Raw genomic sequence first — 15153 nt, forward strand, 5'->3', positions numbered from 1 at the left:
TTGGCCATAGAATCATCTTCTCATGAATTTGGCATTTCTTCCCATGACAGTTTTCCTTCTTTCTCATGGGAAGTTCCCTTTCTCCTTGGCTTCTATATAATCCCTTTTTCCCCTCCCGATAGTGACAATGTATCTCAGCCTTCACAAAATACACTGAGTTACTTGCAGGCCAAGTATGCATATTTTTATCCTGAGGTCTGATCAGGGTCTAAATAAATACCTAGTGCTTGGTTAGGCATCTTTCCATTTTTGTCTTCAAAAAGTTCATTGATAAGTTTTCCCCCACAGTGATCAATTCTCCAATTCTCTAATACCCTCTAGATGTCCCATAAGTCCATTCAATTCTGACATTAACTACCCAAAGTTAGTCCGGACTCCACAGGTGAATGGCTCAGTCCCATGAGACTCCCCCCCGCCCCGTGACACCAGCCATAAATGCTGTGCCCAGGCTACCCACAGTTCTGCCTGGTCGGCTATGAATCTGGGGGTCCCACAACCCTCATTCCCAGGTTTGATAATTCAAGGGAATGGCTCTCAGAAATCAGGAAGCCACTTTTCTTACACTTACTGGTTGTTATGTTGTATTAGATGTTTCCTGACAGAACTAGGTTTGGGAAAATGTGATATCATTTATGGTAAATTCCAAAGCAAAAGGTAACCTTCTACGCTAGAGTGGAATTTGGTGGCATATACATAATGTGGAATTCTTGTCACTGTGGATTAGAATGGCTGCTTATTCAATCTAAATTTACCACAAGATGCCCAAAAGTAGTACAGATACAGACAAGTCCTAGGTGGCCTCACAGAGAGAAAGTGTATAATACAGTGTGGCTGTATGTATAATCCAAGTGGCTACACTTGGAAAGGAAGGGGCAGAATGATCTCCTTATCATGTGAGCCCACTAGGGACCCAAAAGCAGCTGAGCAAGACCTAAATCTGATGATGTCTTGTGGTTAAGGCTGAGATACAACTCAGGAGTCATCATTAAGCGGATCATCTCAGTCCCTGTGGGAGTGTGGATATTGTAGCAGAAGCTAGTGAGAAGGGATGATGACCTTAAGAACCAGATGTTTCACCCCCACTCATTTCTACTCCTGGCAACTCAGCATTATGTTTCTCCCTGGGAGTTGGATAAAAAGTTGGGTGAAGAGGGAGGACCCTAAATGTATTGAAATTAAATTTCCAACACATAGTAGAAAGGATGCATAATACAATGTGAGTTACAGAAAGTACAGTTGTGTTTCTTGGGCTTCTGAGTATATAAGCGGAGATTTGTAAGTGCTATAACCATCAAGGAGGTGACGGGGTTCAGAGCAGTCTTCCAGGGGAGCAGGTATCTGAACTGAGATGTAGAGTGGGTAGGAATGGGCCAGATGGACTAAGATGTTCGCACGAGTGATAAAGCACAAGAGGAAAGGTATGCCCTGCAGAACAGATGGGATCGTCAAAAGCCCTGAGTACCGAGACAACTAGGGGCTCTCACCAGAAATGTTAATCAGTTTGGCATTTCTGGAGATTCACCACAGAGGGTACAGGACAGGACAAACGGTGTGAACGGAGTTGTATGTGACTTTGTTTTACTAATGAAAATCACAGGGCGCCAGGCCCTGCTTATCTCTTTAGGCTCACTCCGTACTCCTCTTGTTGACTTTGTTTTAGCCAGACCGACCTTTCAGTTCCTCAAAGGTGATAAGCTTCATCTCATCCCAGGGCCTTCAGACTAGTCCTTTTCCTTACACTTCCCTTCCTCCTGACACGTTAAATTCACTTGTACCTGTAGATGTCCCTTAAAATGATCACCTTAAAATGATCACCTTGGAAAGCCATACCTTATTTATTGAAATTATTCTGTGTAAACAGTTTCCATACTATTCTTTAGAACCTATTTATAAGCCATATCAGAAAGCCCATCTTGTAGCTTGTACTCAGACTTTCTCTTTTTTACCTAAAGTGGTAATATAACACTGAGCATTATACCCTACTAGGCTTTGGATGATGTTTGTCTGTTTCCAGAAACCAACTCCATCTCTAATGGTGGAAGAGGGACAGTTGTTGAGTTTCCTCAAAGGAATGAACCATAGGCCCTGAAGGTGACTGAAATGTGAGTCCTAGAAATGTTTTAAGCATGGGGCACTTGGGTGCCTCAGTTGGTTAAGCTCAACTTGGTTGAGCGTGGTTGAACTCTTGGTTTTGGCTCAGGTCATGATCTCACAGCAGCTGTGGGCTCCATAGTGGGCTCTGCGCTTAGTGTGGAACTTGCTTCAGATTCTTTCTCTCTCCTTCTCTGCCCTCCCACTCACTCTCACACACTCTCTCTCTCTCTCAAAGAAATAAATAAAATCTTAAAAAAAAGAAAGAAATGTTTTAAGCGAAAGCAGTATATCATTGGAGTGAGTACTCTTCTAATGTGGTTCACCTGAATGTTTGCATATGCTTATTAGAACAGAAGCCCCATTATCTTTAATGTCACATCTGATGGACTCTCTTAAAAAGACCTATTTTTACTCAAATATACATACACGCATCACACACACACACACACACACACACACACACACACCACAAAAGTAGCTATGCTGGTGGGATCTGAGTTTAACTGTAGAACCCAGTGAGTTCAGAATTACATCTCTTAGATGATCATATCTTAAACTCACTGACTACAAAACAAATGTGGTAATAATTCTTCAGCTACTCAGTCACTATAGACAAGTTGAGATAAGGGCATGTATCTACCTCTTAAGGAAATAACTCTTTTGAATTCTATGAAGGATATTTCAGTTTTAATGTATACCACTTCCTATTAACAGAAAAAAAGAAATCAAAGTAGAATGATCCTGAGAAAATTGAATAGTAAGATTTTGTCCCTAATTGGGACAATTAATAACTGGAGGAAATCAATATCAACGGAAGACATTTTAATGTTTTATTAGTTTTACATAGGTGACAAAAACAATGAAAAATCAGAGCAATGGTACAGTAAAGGGTTCAAAAGGAATATTCAATAAGCAACATTACTGAAATGATTTAATTTATCCAAGTTACTTTTAGTATCTAAGACATGGAACTGGAGCAGACGAACTTGTGTTCCAAGGGTTTATCTCCTGTATGGTCACGTTTCCCCTAAATCTGGCCATAGTACCCCCCACACTGTGGACTTTCAGGGAAGACCGATGAATAAAAAGCTATGGCTTAAGCTCTTAGGCTAACGTGAGATGCTTTGCCGGAAAAATACTCCAAAAGGAAAGACATTTCTCTAAGATCACCTGATTATTAGTTGATGTCTTTAAAGCCTCAAAATGAACAGTTTTTTAAACTTTCTTTCTAGAAAGTATCTAATTGAACCTTAGAAAGCTCATTGATTTTTGTAAGTTTCATCGGCAGCAAACTCCACATAATAACTAGATACATGTACACACAAATTTATTTTTCCCCATTTAAAATATTCTACCTATTAACTTTAGAAAATCCTTTGAACTTTTTTTTGCGGGGGGGGGGAAGTAATACTATTGTTCTTTATGAGATTTAATTGGTGGTCCTTTCTTAGTGTGCTCTCACTTATCTTCTTTTCCCAGAATGCTAAGTGGCAGTGGACTTCAGTTTTCATTAAATCTCTCAAAGAATTTGTTCAAATGACTGGTCTTGGTTCATCATCTGTGCACCAGACGGTGGGGGGATCCTCTGAAGAAAGTTCATGCAGGTAACTTGGTAAAATATAATAAACTTGATGTAGATTCCTTTGCTCATTCTTCATGTCAATGGAGACTGTCTGTCTTATAGTTGAAATAAGCTATATGGAATTTTTCTGTTCACAGGCATAATCAAGAGCCCAATTTAGAGTTAGAGGTGTGCAAAGAGCACTAGCGTGGGATACAAGTGATCTTGGTTTTAATTTTTGGCCAACCACCAAGTTGCTATATTGTGCAAAATAATTCATTCAATTCTTTTAGGTGTTAATTTCTTTATCAGTTTAACTTTGTCTTAACTACTCTGTAGCTTATTTGTAACCAAAAATCATATGAGGGATATAAGCATACCTTGATTATTATTACTTCTTCTGTATTTAAGATTCCTTGAATGAAAAAATTCAGGTCATAAGTTCTCATCTAAGATACCTTTCAGTAAAAGATTTTCAAATATTTAGCATTGTATTATGAGCACTTTTCTTGGCACTTAATTCATAAGACTAAAAGAAATCATAGACATTTTCAATAAAAAATAAAAATATAATTTTCATAATTGTTATGATTCTTTAAAATAGGTGTACAAATTTGATGCACTTGTATTTGAAAGACTTTTGTGAAACTAATCAAACAACCTTCTAAGAAAGGATTTCTTGGCAGGAGTAAGAATTTTCCCAGAACCTTTTTTGTGGAGGGATTTCAGTGGAGGCTTTTTTAAGGGTAGGACTCTTTTGGGTGTTTGCAGTGCTCTTGCTATCTTCACATGTTCATTGCAGTAATACTTGTTGCTTCCTTCTGACAGATGAATGAGCGTGCGTTCTTCCAGATCCATGCACTGGGCATGGACCCAGTGCCCATCTCCATGAGAGCAGTAGATCATGGCAGGTTTGTTGAGCTCAGTTGAATAAAATGGTACCCAGGTGTTGATATCCACATCACAAGTAGGGCAACATGTAATCCAGTAGCCTGTCTCAGACTCATCTTCCTCATCATCTTCATTATAGGTGTCAAATTCATCATCACCATCAAAACTACATGCTTCTGCACTGAAACAAAATTCTTCTGAGTCTTCAAAGGGAGTGGAGTCGCCTGGGTCTTCTGTTGAGGTCTGACTATTTGTGAGTGTCTTCTGATCTTCATTCACATCGTCTTCAGCACATTTCAACATATAGAAATAGAAACCTTCTGAAGTAGCCTGTTTATTGTCTCCTGGTATGCCAAGGAATACAGTTCCATTTCCCATGTTGCTCCCAAACCAGATCTTGCTGTGCTTGATATCCGGGGTCCAATCTGGGGTCTCCATCTCACGAATTTCTATCTTATTGTCCTCGAAAGAGACAATGTTGCAGACCATTCTCTTTTGATTTTCAAGCTGATAGCCACCAACGATAACAAATTCATCATTGTTTGTTTGAGTCAGGATTGCGCTGGAGACAGAGATCCCTCCTGGCAAGACTGCGCAAGTCACAGCTGGGCTACCCAGTGGAAGATCAACCTTTATTCTGTATAGGTTGGCAGGGCGGATGTTATTGGCAAGTGAATGTCCTCCTAAAATATAAATGGTATCATTTCTGGCAATGGAGACATGAAAAGACAGCCCATCCTGAAGTTCTGGAAGTATGTATGACGTAGAGCACCCGAATTCAAAATCCACCAAGAAAACATGGGGCAGACAGTCAGCTACACTATTCCATTTTTCTGTGGTTCTTTGGGCAGAAGGAATGTATGACCGTCCTCCAAAGAGAACACCCATACTTTTCCCTCGACTATACACTACATCAATGGAATGACCATATCTGGCTTCAGGAACATCTCCTACCAAGTCTTTCTCTGTGCAGCGAAAAGTAACTTTTTTGTTGTTCTTGCCAACAATAGACATGACATAAATCTTATCTGAAAGCTCATTGTTTGGTGTTTTCCCTCCATGGATGATGTATTGATGCTTTTCAGACTCTAAGCTGCTTCTGAATATGCAAGTGGCAGGGTAACGAAGAGGAGGAAGGTAGCAGGAATCCTTAGAGAAAACTGCAGGCTTCAGTTTGAGATGGTTATGCTTTACATCAAAATGGAAAACTCCAGTGGGGCAGGACCTCTTTGGCCAGCCTTTTTGGCCAAAGAAGAAAACTTGCCCATCAAAATTCATCAGTGAAAAGCCTGGTTGAATTAAGGCCATGTTATTACTGACGGTTATCATCTGTAGTGACATATTTTCTGATCCTGTGTAGATCTTTTATCTGAAAGAATTTTAAGAAATGACATATATTTCTTCATATAAATCACTATATTTGGATCATCTTACATATAAAAAGCTTGTTAAAAAAAAAAAAAGTTCTTCCACAAGCTTGTAGGGGAACTGAATTAGCAAAACCCAGGAAGCTAGGTTAGCAAAGAGCCGCAGAACCTTCCTTCCCAATAGGATCCAAGCAATTGGGACGCATTTTAGACGTGGACTAGCCTCCCTTAGATTTCTGGGAATTGTAGTCCTTTTTTCCTCACAGATTCCCCGCTTGTCAGCAGAAAGAACTACATTTCCCAGGAATCCGTTCTCTATGGGATGTGTGGCCAAAATAGTTTTTGTGGCTACAGGAGAGGAGACTCCTAGGACGCCTCTCTGAATAAAGACGCTCAAAGTGCGAAGTGACTAGATGGGAGCCAAGGCGGAAAACTAGGGAATGGGAGGTGAGAGTGTCTGACGCAGACCCAACATCCGGGTTACGGGAAGGTCGCAGCACCGGGAGGGGCGTCAGGCAGCCCGCTGCCGGGTGTTGCCGGTGCCTCTCCAGGGACTCAAACAGGTGACCCAATAGGAAGCACTACTGCTTCTGGCCCTAAGGGGGTTGCCTGGAAACCGCAGCCTGAAGGGACGCCCCGGCCGAGGCGAGGTTGCAGACTCCTCCCGCTCTGGGGGACTGGACTCAGTTACCGCTCTGAGCGTCCCTAGGTTTCTGGGACAGGGAGGGGGGTGTAGGTGGGACGAGGGGGACACCGAGGTCACAAAAGCTGTGACTGTTTATTTTACGGAAGCTAAAGATCAGTCTCTGAATACTTGGAGTTCAGGGGAGAAATTACCTGATAGTGATTTACTAGTGGAAACACTGTAATTAGATTTTAGCAAGTGTCACATCAGAGGCCCTTTGTTTTCCTCAATCGCTCTTGCTCCTGTTTTTGGGTTCATGCAGCGATGCAGAGAAGATTCCTAAACACCTCCCTCCCTTCTCCATTCTCTCTCTTCTTCCCCAACCCTCTCCCTTCTTCCCTGTCCCTCTCTCTCTAGAAAAAATACAGTTGCTAGTATTTCAGATTTCTCTTTCCAGCCCAAGACATTTGAAATAATTCTTAAGTAACTATGTAGTAAGCAGGCACTAAGCAAAGAGGTGCCAGAATTATTCAGGATTTAATACTAGTATTATAGTATTTTTAAAAAGGGATTTACTAGATGAAGTAAGCTTGATACATTTTTATTATCATTACTTACCTTAGAGAGATGCCAGGAGCCTTAATAATATACTCCCTGTTTGCAGAGTGAAGTCCTAGGCACCAAATGTTAAACGAAACGAAATAGTACAGATAAGTGACTGTTAAAGAGAAAATTGTTAATATGCTTCAAAAAGTTTGAAACAGTGTATCTGAATATGGCTCTTAGTACTTCAGTCTGGACTCTGAAGGCTGACCAGCTGTATTCAAATCCTGTCTCTGTCACCTACTAACTCTATGAACTTGTAATTTAATGTCTCACTCTCTCAATTTCCTCATCTGTAAAATGAGATAATTACCTACCTCCTTGGTCGATGTTAGTTATGATTAGTAAATTAATACATGTAAAGCACTTAGAACAGGCCTTTGCACACCGTGATAGTTTTTATAATTATGCCTGAACTTATCAAAAGTAAGGTTGTTAGTACACAATTACCTCTGCCAGTCATGGCAGATGATATTTATAACGTTGGAGATGGTTCGAAGGGATTTAGGGTCTGGGATCTGTTCAGTGGGTATAGATTGATTAACTTTTTAGACTAATGAGAATTGGATAAGCATATCAAAGGAGGTGCTGGTGGTGAGTTCAATTTAAATAACAGGGAATAATTCATTTATTCTTCTGTTACCCTTTCTCTGACCCCTCATTAAATATGCAGACTTTGGAGTCTGAGTCCAGATCTGGGCTCTGAAACTTAGTTGCTGTGTAACCATCTTGGGCAAGTTATTTTTTCTCTGTTCTTTCTTTTCTGTAAAATGGGAATCGTATTAGTACCTATTCACTGGGTTGTTCTGAAGGATAAATGGGATAACACATGTAAGTCACAACACACAGTGCCTGGCATATAATGAGCATGGAATAAATGTTAGTTGACTCTATATTTTTATTCTCCCCACAAAGATTCCTTGAACCATTTAGAATCTGTGGTCAGTCTAATGAGATGTTGGAGGGGTGCTTTTTGCCTTGAAGCACTTCTTACACAAGATGTAATTAATTGCTAAATGTTCTGTTCTACTTAGTTTTAGTTTACTTGGGAGATTCCTTAAGGTGTGATATTTTAAATCATCTTGTGGGTTATTAATCCAAGTAAGGACGTGGTGAATGAGAAGCATTATTACTAAAGTCACGAAAGCAAGCCTGTCTCTTCTTCAGACCATGGTGGTTTGTAGGTTTGGCAACTTGCCCTACTTATGAAATAACATGGGTGTTTTCTTTATTCATGGCCTATCCAAGTATACATAGGAGAAGGCTTCTGGGAACTAAGGAAATGCTCTCCATAGGAATTAAAAGGAATATTGCTAACCCTCAGTTCAGTAAATGAAAACCGTAAGTGATTACACTCAGCATATGTGATGATTGTCAAAGAGTTGTCCACTTTGGGTTGGAGGGAGCACTGAAGCCAAAGCCTATTTGTTTTAAACACCTCTGAAGACTGTTATTGGGATGTAGAGCAAGCCATACAGGGGTAATGGATTCCAGATCCCAAGGGATGAGCATACACCAAGAACACTTGCTTTTAAACAGCAAACTTTTTTTAAGTTTTCACTGTAGCCTGTTGGCTTCATTTTAAGGTTGTCATAGGGAATTTGGCTTCTCATAAGTGAAAACATGATTACTGTAGATTAACAGAAACATTTTCTTAGGCAAGGCATAAGGAATACTACCCATTTTTTGTAGCTTATTATGGGTCCCTAAAGATTTATGACCTGTTCTCCCTTTGGTACCCTGCTCTTGGTACACTTCATGATTTCAGGGTCCTAAAACAGTGGTGAGGTTTATTACTGTTAGGATGAATTATCTCCTCTTGTAACACAGGTCAAATATTTGTGCATTTAATTTTTAGAATACCCATTTTAAACCATGACCAGATGACTTACGTATTTAAAGAATAAACAGGAACATCGAAAGTGTTTTCACATTATTTTGCCATATTTATTTAGTTTTTGAAATTTGCTTTATTAACTTAAATATGTTTTCACTGGAGTAGACTATTGTATATTTTCCATGGTCTTAATACGACTATATTAGTTACATCTTGGTTTTTAAGAGTTTTTAAACGGTTATACTAGAGCTAAAATAATCTACTTTCTTTAAATAGGCTAGATAAAAAAGGCAGATTTTGAAAAAGAAGACACTGTTCTTCAACTGAAGGAAGTTTCAAAGTCAACACATTAAAGATTCTTTTTAAAAGACAGAAATAGAGGACCAATAAATTTATACAATTTTCCCAACCCCATGCTAACATTCCTTGGCAGGGAGGTTTTCATTTATTCACTGTGAAGCTAGGGCATAGTTGAGAATCAAAAGAGGACTAATGGTGTGAGGTCTGGGTTTGTAGTTTCCCTGTGTCTGGACTAACTCTTTTTCCTTCCAAAGAAAAGTACTGTACTCTGAGGCATTAAATCTTACTGATCAGCGTTGCCCATGTTTTCCTGATTGCTCCAAGATAGCAGGTAACCTCATGTAACTGCAGTCATTTTGTGCATGAATTAACACTATCTTGCACAGCTAATCAGGTTCGAGGCATACATTATTTGATTTTCTTGCTGGCACTGAAGGCAGGATTAGGTCTTTTTTCTGACACTTATGCCAGAGAAGCATTTATGTACTAAGATTAACACATGGGCTCTGATGCTACAGGAATTGAATCCTTGCAGCAGCCTGACACCAGAAAGCCCCATAGTTTCCAAATTTTACAGCATGCCCTCCCCATCTGGACACCCAATCCATCTGTAACTAACACGCTGCTAAAGGGGAGCATCGTCTTTCCCTGAAAGTTGACAAACGTGGGTGCCCATCTTTTAGCTTTGGTAGAAATGAAGGTATTGGACCTACCTGAAGGCCAGAGGGGTGCTCGCCCCTCTCTGAATCTTTGACGCTAAACCAGGTATTAAATGTCAGCACTTGGGGAAGATTCACTGACTGCCCACTCTGACCGTAGCACGCAGAAGGCTCACAGTAAAGAGAGTGTGTATATGTGCCTACAGATGTTCCAGTGAACACTGATCTAACGGGAGTAACTGACTGTGACCTTTTTTTTTTTCTTGTGTTTAGATGGTTGAGGGAGATATCCACCAGGGTATATTCTCAAGATTTAACTATTTCCTTACCAATCAACAATAGAAACACAACCCACTATGTGTAAAGACAAAAAAAAAAATCTGGCTGAAACCTGATTCATATTTTTATTAAAAACATTTTAGAAAAATGTAGAAGAAAATGAATATATTTGCTGTGACTTAAATAATACTATTAAGAATCCAATGGTAAATTATTTTTCCAAAAGCAGAGACCACTAATACCAATGCCAGTCATTTTGATCTTGTTGCTCTTCAATGGTCTCATTTTCTTTTAACACAAAGCTCAGAAGTCATTCTAATTATTGGAGGTCTCCTACCAACTTTATATCAGGAGCTGTGGTGTAATATTGTACAGCAGAATGATTATGAAAGTGGGCTTTGGAGTCAAACTGACCTGGTTTTCTTTGCCAGCTCTGCCATTTGCCAGTGGAGTCATCTTAATCTCTAAGCCTCTGTTTCTCTGTCTCTAAAATGGGGTAATAATAGAAGTAGTCTCCTCAAAAGATTGTTGCAAAAAGGTTAAGTCAGATAATATCTTTAAAGAGCCTGGTAGCAATGAATGACAGTTCCCGTTGCTGCATGTCCTTGTCAGCGTTTGGTGTTGTCCGCGTTCTGGATTCTGGTCATTCTAACAGCTGTGTAGTGGTTATCTCCTTGTTTTGGTTTGTATTTCCCTGATGACATATGATGTGGAGCATCTCTTCATGTGCTTATTTTGTCATCTGTATATTTTCTTTGGTCAGGTGTCTGTTAAAGCTTTAGCTTATTTTTTAATCAGGTTGTTTGTTTTCTTATTGTTGATTTTTTTTTTTTACAGAAGTTTAAAGCAGCTTTATTCATAATTGCCAAAATGTGGAAGCAACCAAGATATACTTCAGAAGGTAAAGGGATACCTGTGATACATCCTGACAGTGGAATATTATTCAGTGTCAAAAAGGAAATAAGCTATTAGGCCATGAGCAGAGATGGAAGAAACTTAAATGCATATGACTAAGTGAAAGAAGCCAATTTCAAAAAGATACAAACTTTATGATTACAACTGTATGACGTTTGGTTTTTTTTGTATGATATTTGTATGATCATTTGTATGATATTTATTTTTTTATTTAATAATTTTTTAAATTTTATTATGTTAGTCCCCATACAGTACATCTCTAGTTTTTGACGTAACGTTCTATGATTCATTACTTGCATATAACACCCAGTGCACCATGCTATACCCATCACCAGCCTATCCCATTCCCCCACCCCCCTCCCCTCTTGTTTCTGGGAAACAAACTGAGGGCTTATTGTTGAATTTTAAGAGTTCTTTGCATATTTTGGATAACAGTCCTTTATCAGATGGGTCTCTGGCAAATATTTTCTCCCAGTCTATGGCTTTTCTTTTTATTCTCTTGTCAGTGTCTTTGGCAGAACAGAAGTTTTTAATTTTAGTAAGCCCATCTTATCTGTTATTTCTTTTATGGATTGTGCCTTTGGTGTTGTATCTAAAAAGTTGTTGCCATTCCCATGAACTATGAACTTTATGGTTTTGCATTTTTGTTTTGTTTTGTTTAGGTCTGTGATCCATTTGAGCTAATTCCTATGAAGGGTGTAGGTCTGTGGCTAGATTCATTTCTCACTTGTGGAGATCCAGTTGTTCCAGAATCTTTGTTGAAAAGACCATCTATGCTATACTACTGTATTGCCTTTGCTCCTTTGTTAAAGATCAGTTGATTGTACTTATGTGGGTCTATTTCAGTGTTCTCTGTTCTGTTCTATTGATCTGTTTATCTATTCTTTCACTAATACCACACTGCCTTGATTACTATAGCTGATTTCATTTTAAAACAATTCATAAAAAACAGTTACTTCAGGAAAGATATATACCACTCATTATCCCGTCACCTAACATAAAATTTTTTATTGATTTGTGCTCTATTACAGTGTTTATCCAAATATATACGCATTTTACCTGGTTATAATGAGAATGCATTTAAATTTCGTTTTATCTTTTTAATATAACATTTCATATACAACTATAAAATGTATATTTTATTTTTACCTTTAAAATTTTTAATCACTTCCTTAAATTCCAGTAGGTAAATGTAACATAATAAACCTGACCATCCACCATTGTTGGTCATTTAATCAGTTTCCATGTAGGTTAGATGATAGAATGTGCAATCAAAGGTAGACAGGTCTGGATTTGAGTCTCAGTTCTGCCACTTACTAGCTAAATGATCCTTTCGAGCTTCAGTTTCCTTATCTCTAAAACAGATGATACCTGCCTTCTTGTAAGGTTTAAAGGATATAAAGTGTCTGGTATAGAAGAGTGTACTCAGTAAATTTTGTCTGATGATGATGATACTATAAATATATTTGTACAAATGAATATTTTAATTCTTTGCAAAATTTTAGGATATATTGTCAGGGTTGACTTTTTAAAAACTGATGAGTAGCTCAGTTGTTTGGCTGGTTTTCATCATTTGAAGTGTAGGTCCATCCTTTGAAAAAGCATCATCATCTCTTCTAGTTACTTCCATGATGATTTTTTTTTTCTTCGTCTGAAAAAGAGTATTGGATTATTTCCCTAACCTGTTTATGGTGTTATATAATGATTATAGTACTTGAAATTCCAGCATCAATGACAGCTCCCATAAAGTTGACATATTGGATATCTCCACAGTAAATGTAAAATAAGAAATGTAACATGGAAACCATGGGTATGTTTAGGCAAGTATTTCGCCTTTGTGTTTTCCTACTTACATCAACAGGCAGTTTGTTGCTGAATGGGTTATGTGTTTCTTGAAGCAACTGGAAATTAGCAACACGTTTGGAAATGGGTTTCAAGCCCTCAGCCTTTGCCACACCCTCAGGAGGGCATTGAACTTGCAGTGATCTCAGTCAAGATCCTAGTCTACTAAAGTGCTCAGCATAGAAACTAAATGTGAAATAATCAACAGTGTTTACTGATCATCCACTATGTACAGAGGCATTGGAGAATTAGAAAAATTACCACAGACACAGGGCTTGCTTTTAAGGGACATACATGGTAATAGGACGAAGCAACTTTACATCCTTACACTCACCCTTAAAATTCTTAAAAGTTCACCAAGAAATCATAATTATAGGTTACTCAGCCCATTCTTAAACCTTGAGGCAGAATCAAATTCAAATGTTTACTGAAATATGTTGATTTCTCCTGCCTTACATTCAAAAACAGTAGATAATTAAAGAATGCAAGTCAGTGCAATTCCAGAATAAAATAATTTTTATTTAACAGTAGGGGGATAAAAGTAACAGGCTGTACTGACATAATAGTTGAACAATTAGGAAGCATAATTGGAGAAAAACAGAATGCCAGCAATGGAAGACAGCTTCAAGTCCAGTCGCTTTAGTTTTACATTCAAACAACTTAAGGCCAGAGAAGTTAAACCACATCACAAGGGTAACACAGCTGCAGGGGTGTGTATACATGGTGAGTTGAGGGGAGGCAGGGAAGAAACACTCGTGTGAACTCATGACTGTTTTTGTGCAGAGTGACTCTCAAGCATTTCCACCCCTGTTTTATAAATGGGGAAACAAATTACATGGTGGTTTAATGAATTAATAAGTGTCAATGACAACTTTTCATAGCATTCTGATAGGAATAGACAATTTTTACTTTTTAAATAAGTGGCTGATTTTTAAGGAAATAATATAAATAGCATAGGAAAAGGAGGTATTGACGTGTTGTTGAGTGAATCTCATAATGGGAGCTACAACTGAAACTGGCAAAAAGGAGAAAAGAGGAAGGAAGGGGAAATATATGGAAGGAAGCAATCTACAGTTAGTATGATGGATTGTCAAGAGAAGAACATGACAAGTGACTTGTCACTTTTTATTTAGGGCAATTAATTAAATATGGCCCCCTGACTGGAATGACTGGTATTTTCCTATGTCTCATTGTTCTGTGATTTAAGGTGGACTCTTTCCTGTAAAATAAAATGGAGAAAAATTTCAGAGGTGATTTACAATGCTGTACTAGAAAAAACATCACTTCAAAAATTTTTATTTTTAAAGAAGGAGGGGTTTTGTGTTTCTTAGTTACTATCTTTGGCTGTAGAAGCCATGTTGGTATATGTGTGTTATGTTGTATACATTAAGGCAACATTGCAAATAAAATGCTGAGATTAATTGGAAGCTGAGAAAGCACTGTATACCTCTTAAAGCTCATATATTATTCCACAGTCATAGGAATTTAGAATAAAAAATAGTTGGGAAATGCATCTTTAAAATCCTGTTTCTTTTAAGAGAATGTCAAATGAAAAGGTCGATTTTATTAGCAAGATCTGGCATTTTGAAACACTTAGAAATGAATTTCTGCAAGCAGAGTTGATTTAGTTGGGTTTGTCTACACCTGCTCCTAACTAGCTACGTGGATTTTGCTTTAAAGCAAGCTTTCTGGTGTTGTACAAGTGCTGTGCACTGTGCAGGTGGCTGACAGGCTCAGAAAGCTGGAGAGGGGGAATAACTTTAATTAAGAGCGGATGCCTTTGTGTTACAGTTGTTCCACAGTAGAGAAAACACAAGCATTAATAGGACATTGCATCCCATGTGAAGGTGGGATTACAATTAAGCTAAAAAATCTCTTATGATTGAAATATTATTGCATGATTATAGAGCTATAAAGTTGATTCAGGAACTCTACTGTCTCTACTGGATTCACAGCTTTATTAGGGTCCTTGAAAAAAAAAAGTTCAATGAAAGACTTAACTGTTATCATTCATAACTCACTGATGTAGTTGATTACATTTCTGAAGATAGGAGATCAGTTTTGAATGTGGTTGAAGGACGTGTATTGAACATTTTTCTTGATAAATGTATTAGTCTAGAGTTAATGCACTCGGAGCTTTATTAGGGGGTGAAGATAGGGTATTTACTTGTGATCATCCG

At 38.3% G+C, this 15153-nt stretch overlaps 2 protein-coding genes across 10 annotated transcripts in view; one reads left to right on the top strand and one right to left on the bottom strand.

The window, feature by feature from the left end:
- Positions 1 to 4303: 4303 nt before the first annotated feature.
- Positions 4304 to 5887, bottom strand: RAG2 (recombination activating 2). Its single transcript, XM_026511862.2, has one exon. The coding sequence runs from the start codon at positions 5885 to 5887 to the stop codon at positions 4304 to 4306; it is 1584 nt and encodes a 527-aa protein (XP_026367647.2).
- Positions 5888 to 6219: 332 nt separating this feature from the next.
- IFTAP (intraflagellar transport associated protein) overlaps positions 6220 to 15153 on the top strand; it is a 62680-nt gene continuing 53746 nt past the window's right edge. For 2 of the 9 annotated variants that reach the window (XM_057317353.1, XM_044389013.3), the window contains exons 1-3: positions 6228 to 6360; positions 9533 to 9609; positions 11054 to 11117. The gene's annotated coding sequence lies outside the window, so the exon portion shown is untranslated. The other 7 variants (XM_048216763.2, XM_044389011.3, XM_044389014.3 and 4 more) reach the window with 5 other exon arrangements.

Source organism: Ursus arctos, unplaced genomic scaffold (assembly GCF_023065955.2).
Source record: "Ursus arctos isolate Adak ecotype North America unplaced genomic scaffold, UrsArc2.0 scaffold_23, whole genome shotgun sequence".
Taxonomy (NCBI): domain Eukaryota; kingdom Metazoa; phylum Chordata; class Mammalia; order Carnivora; family Ursidae; genus Ursus; species Ursus arctos.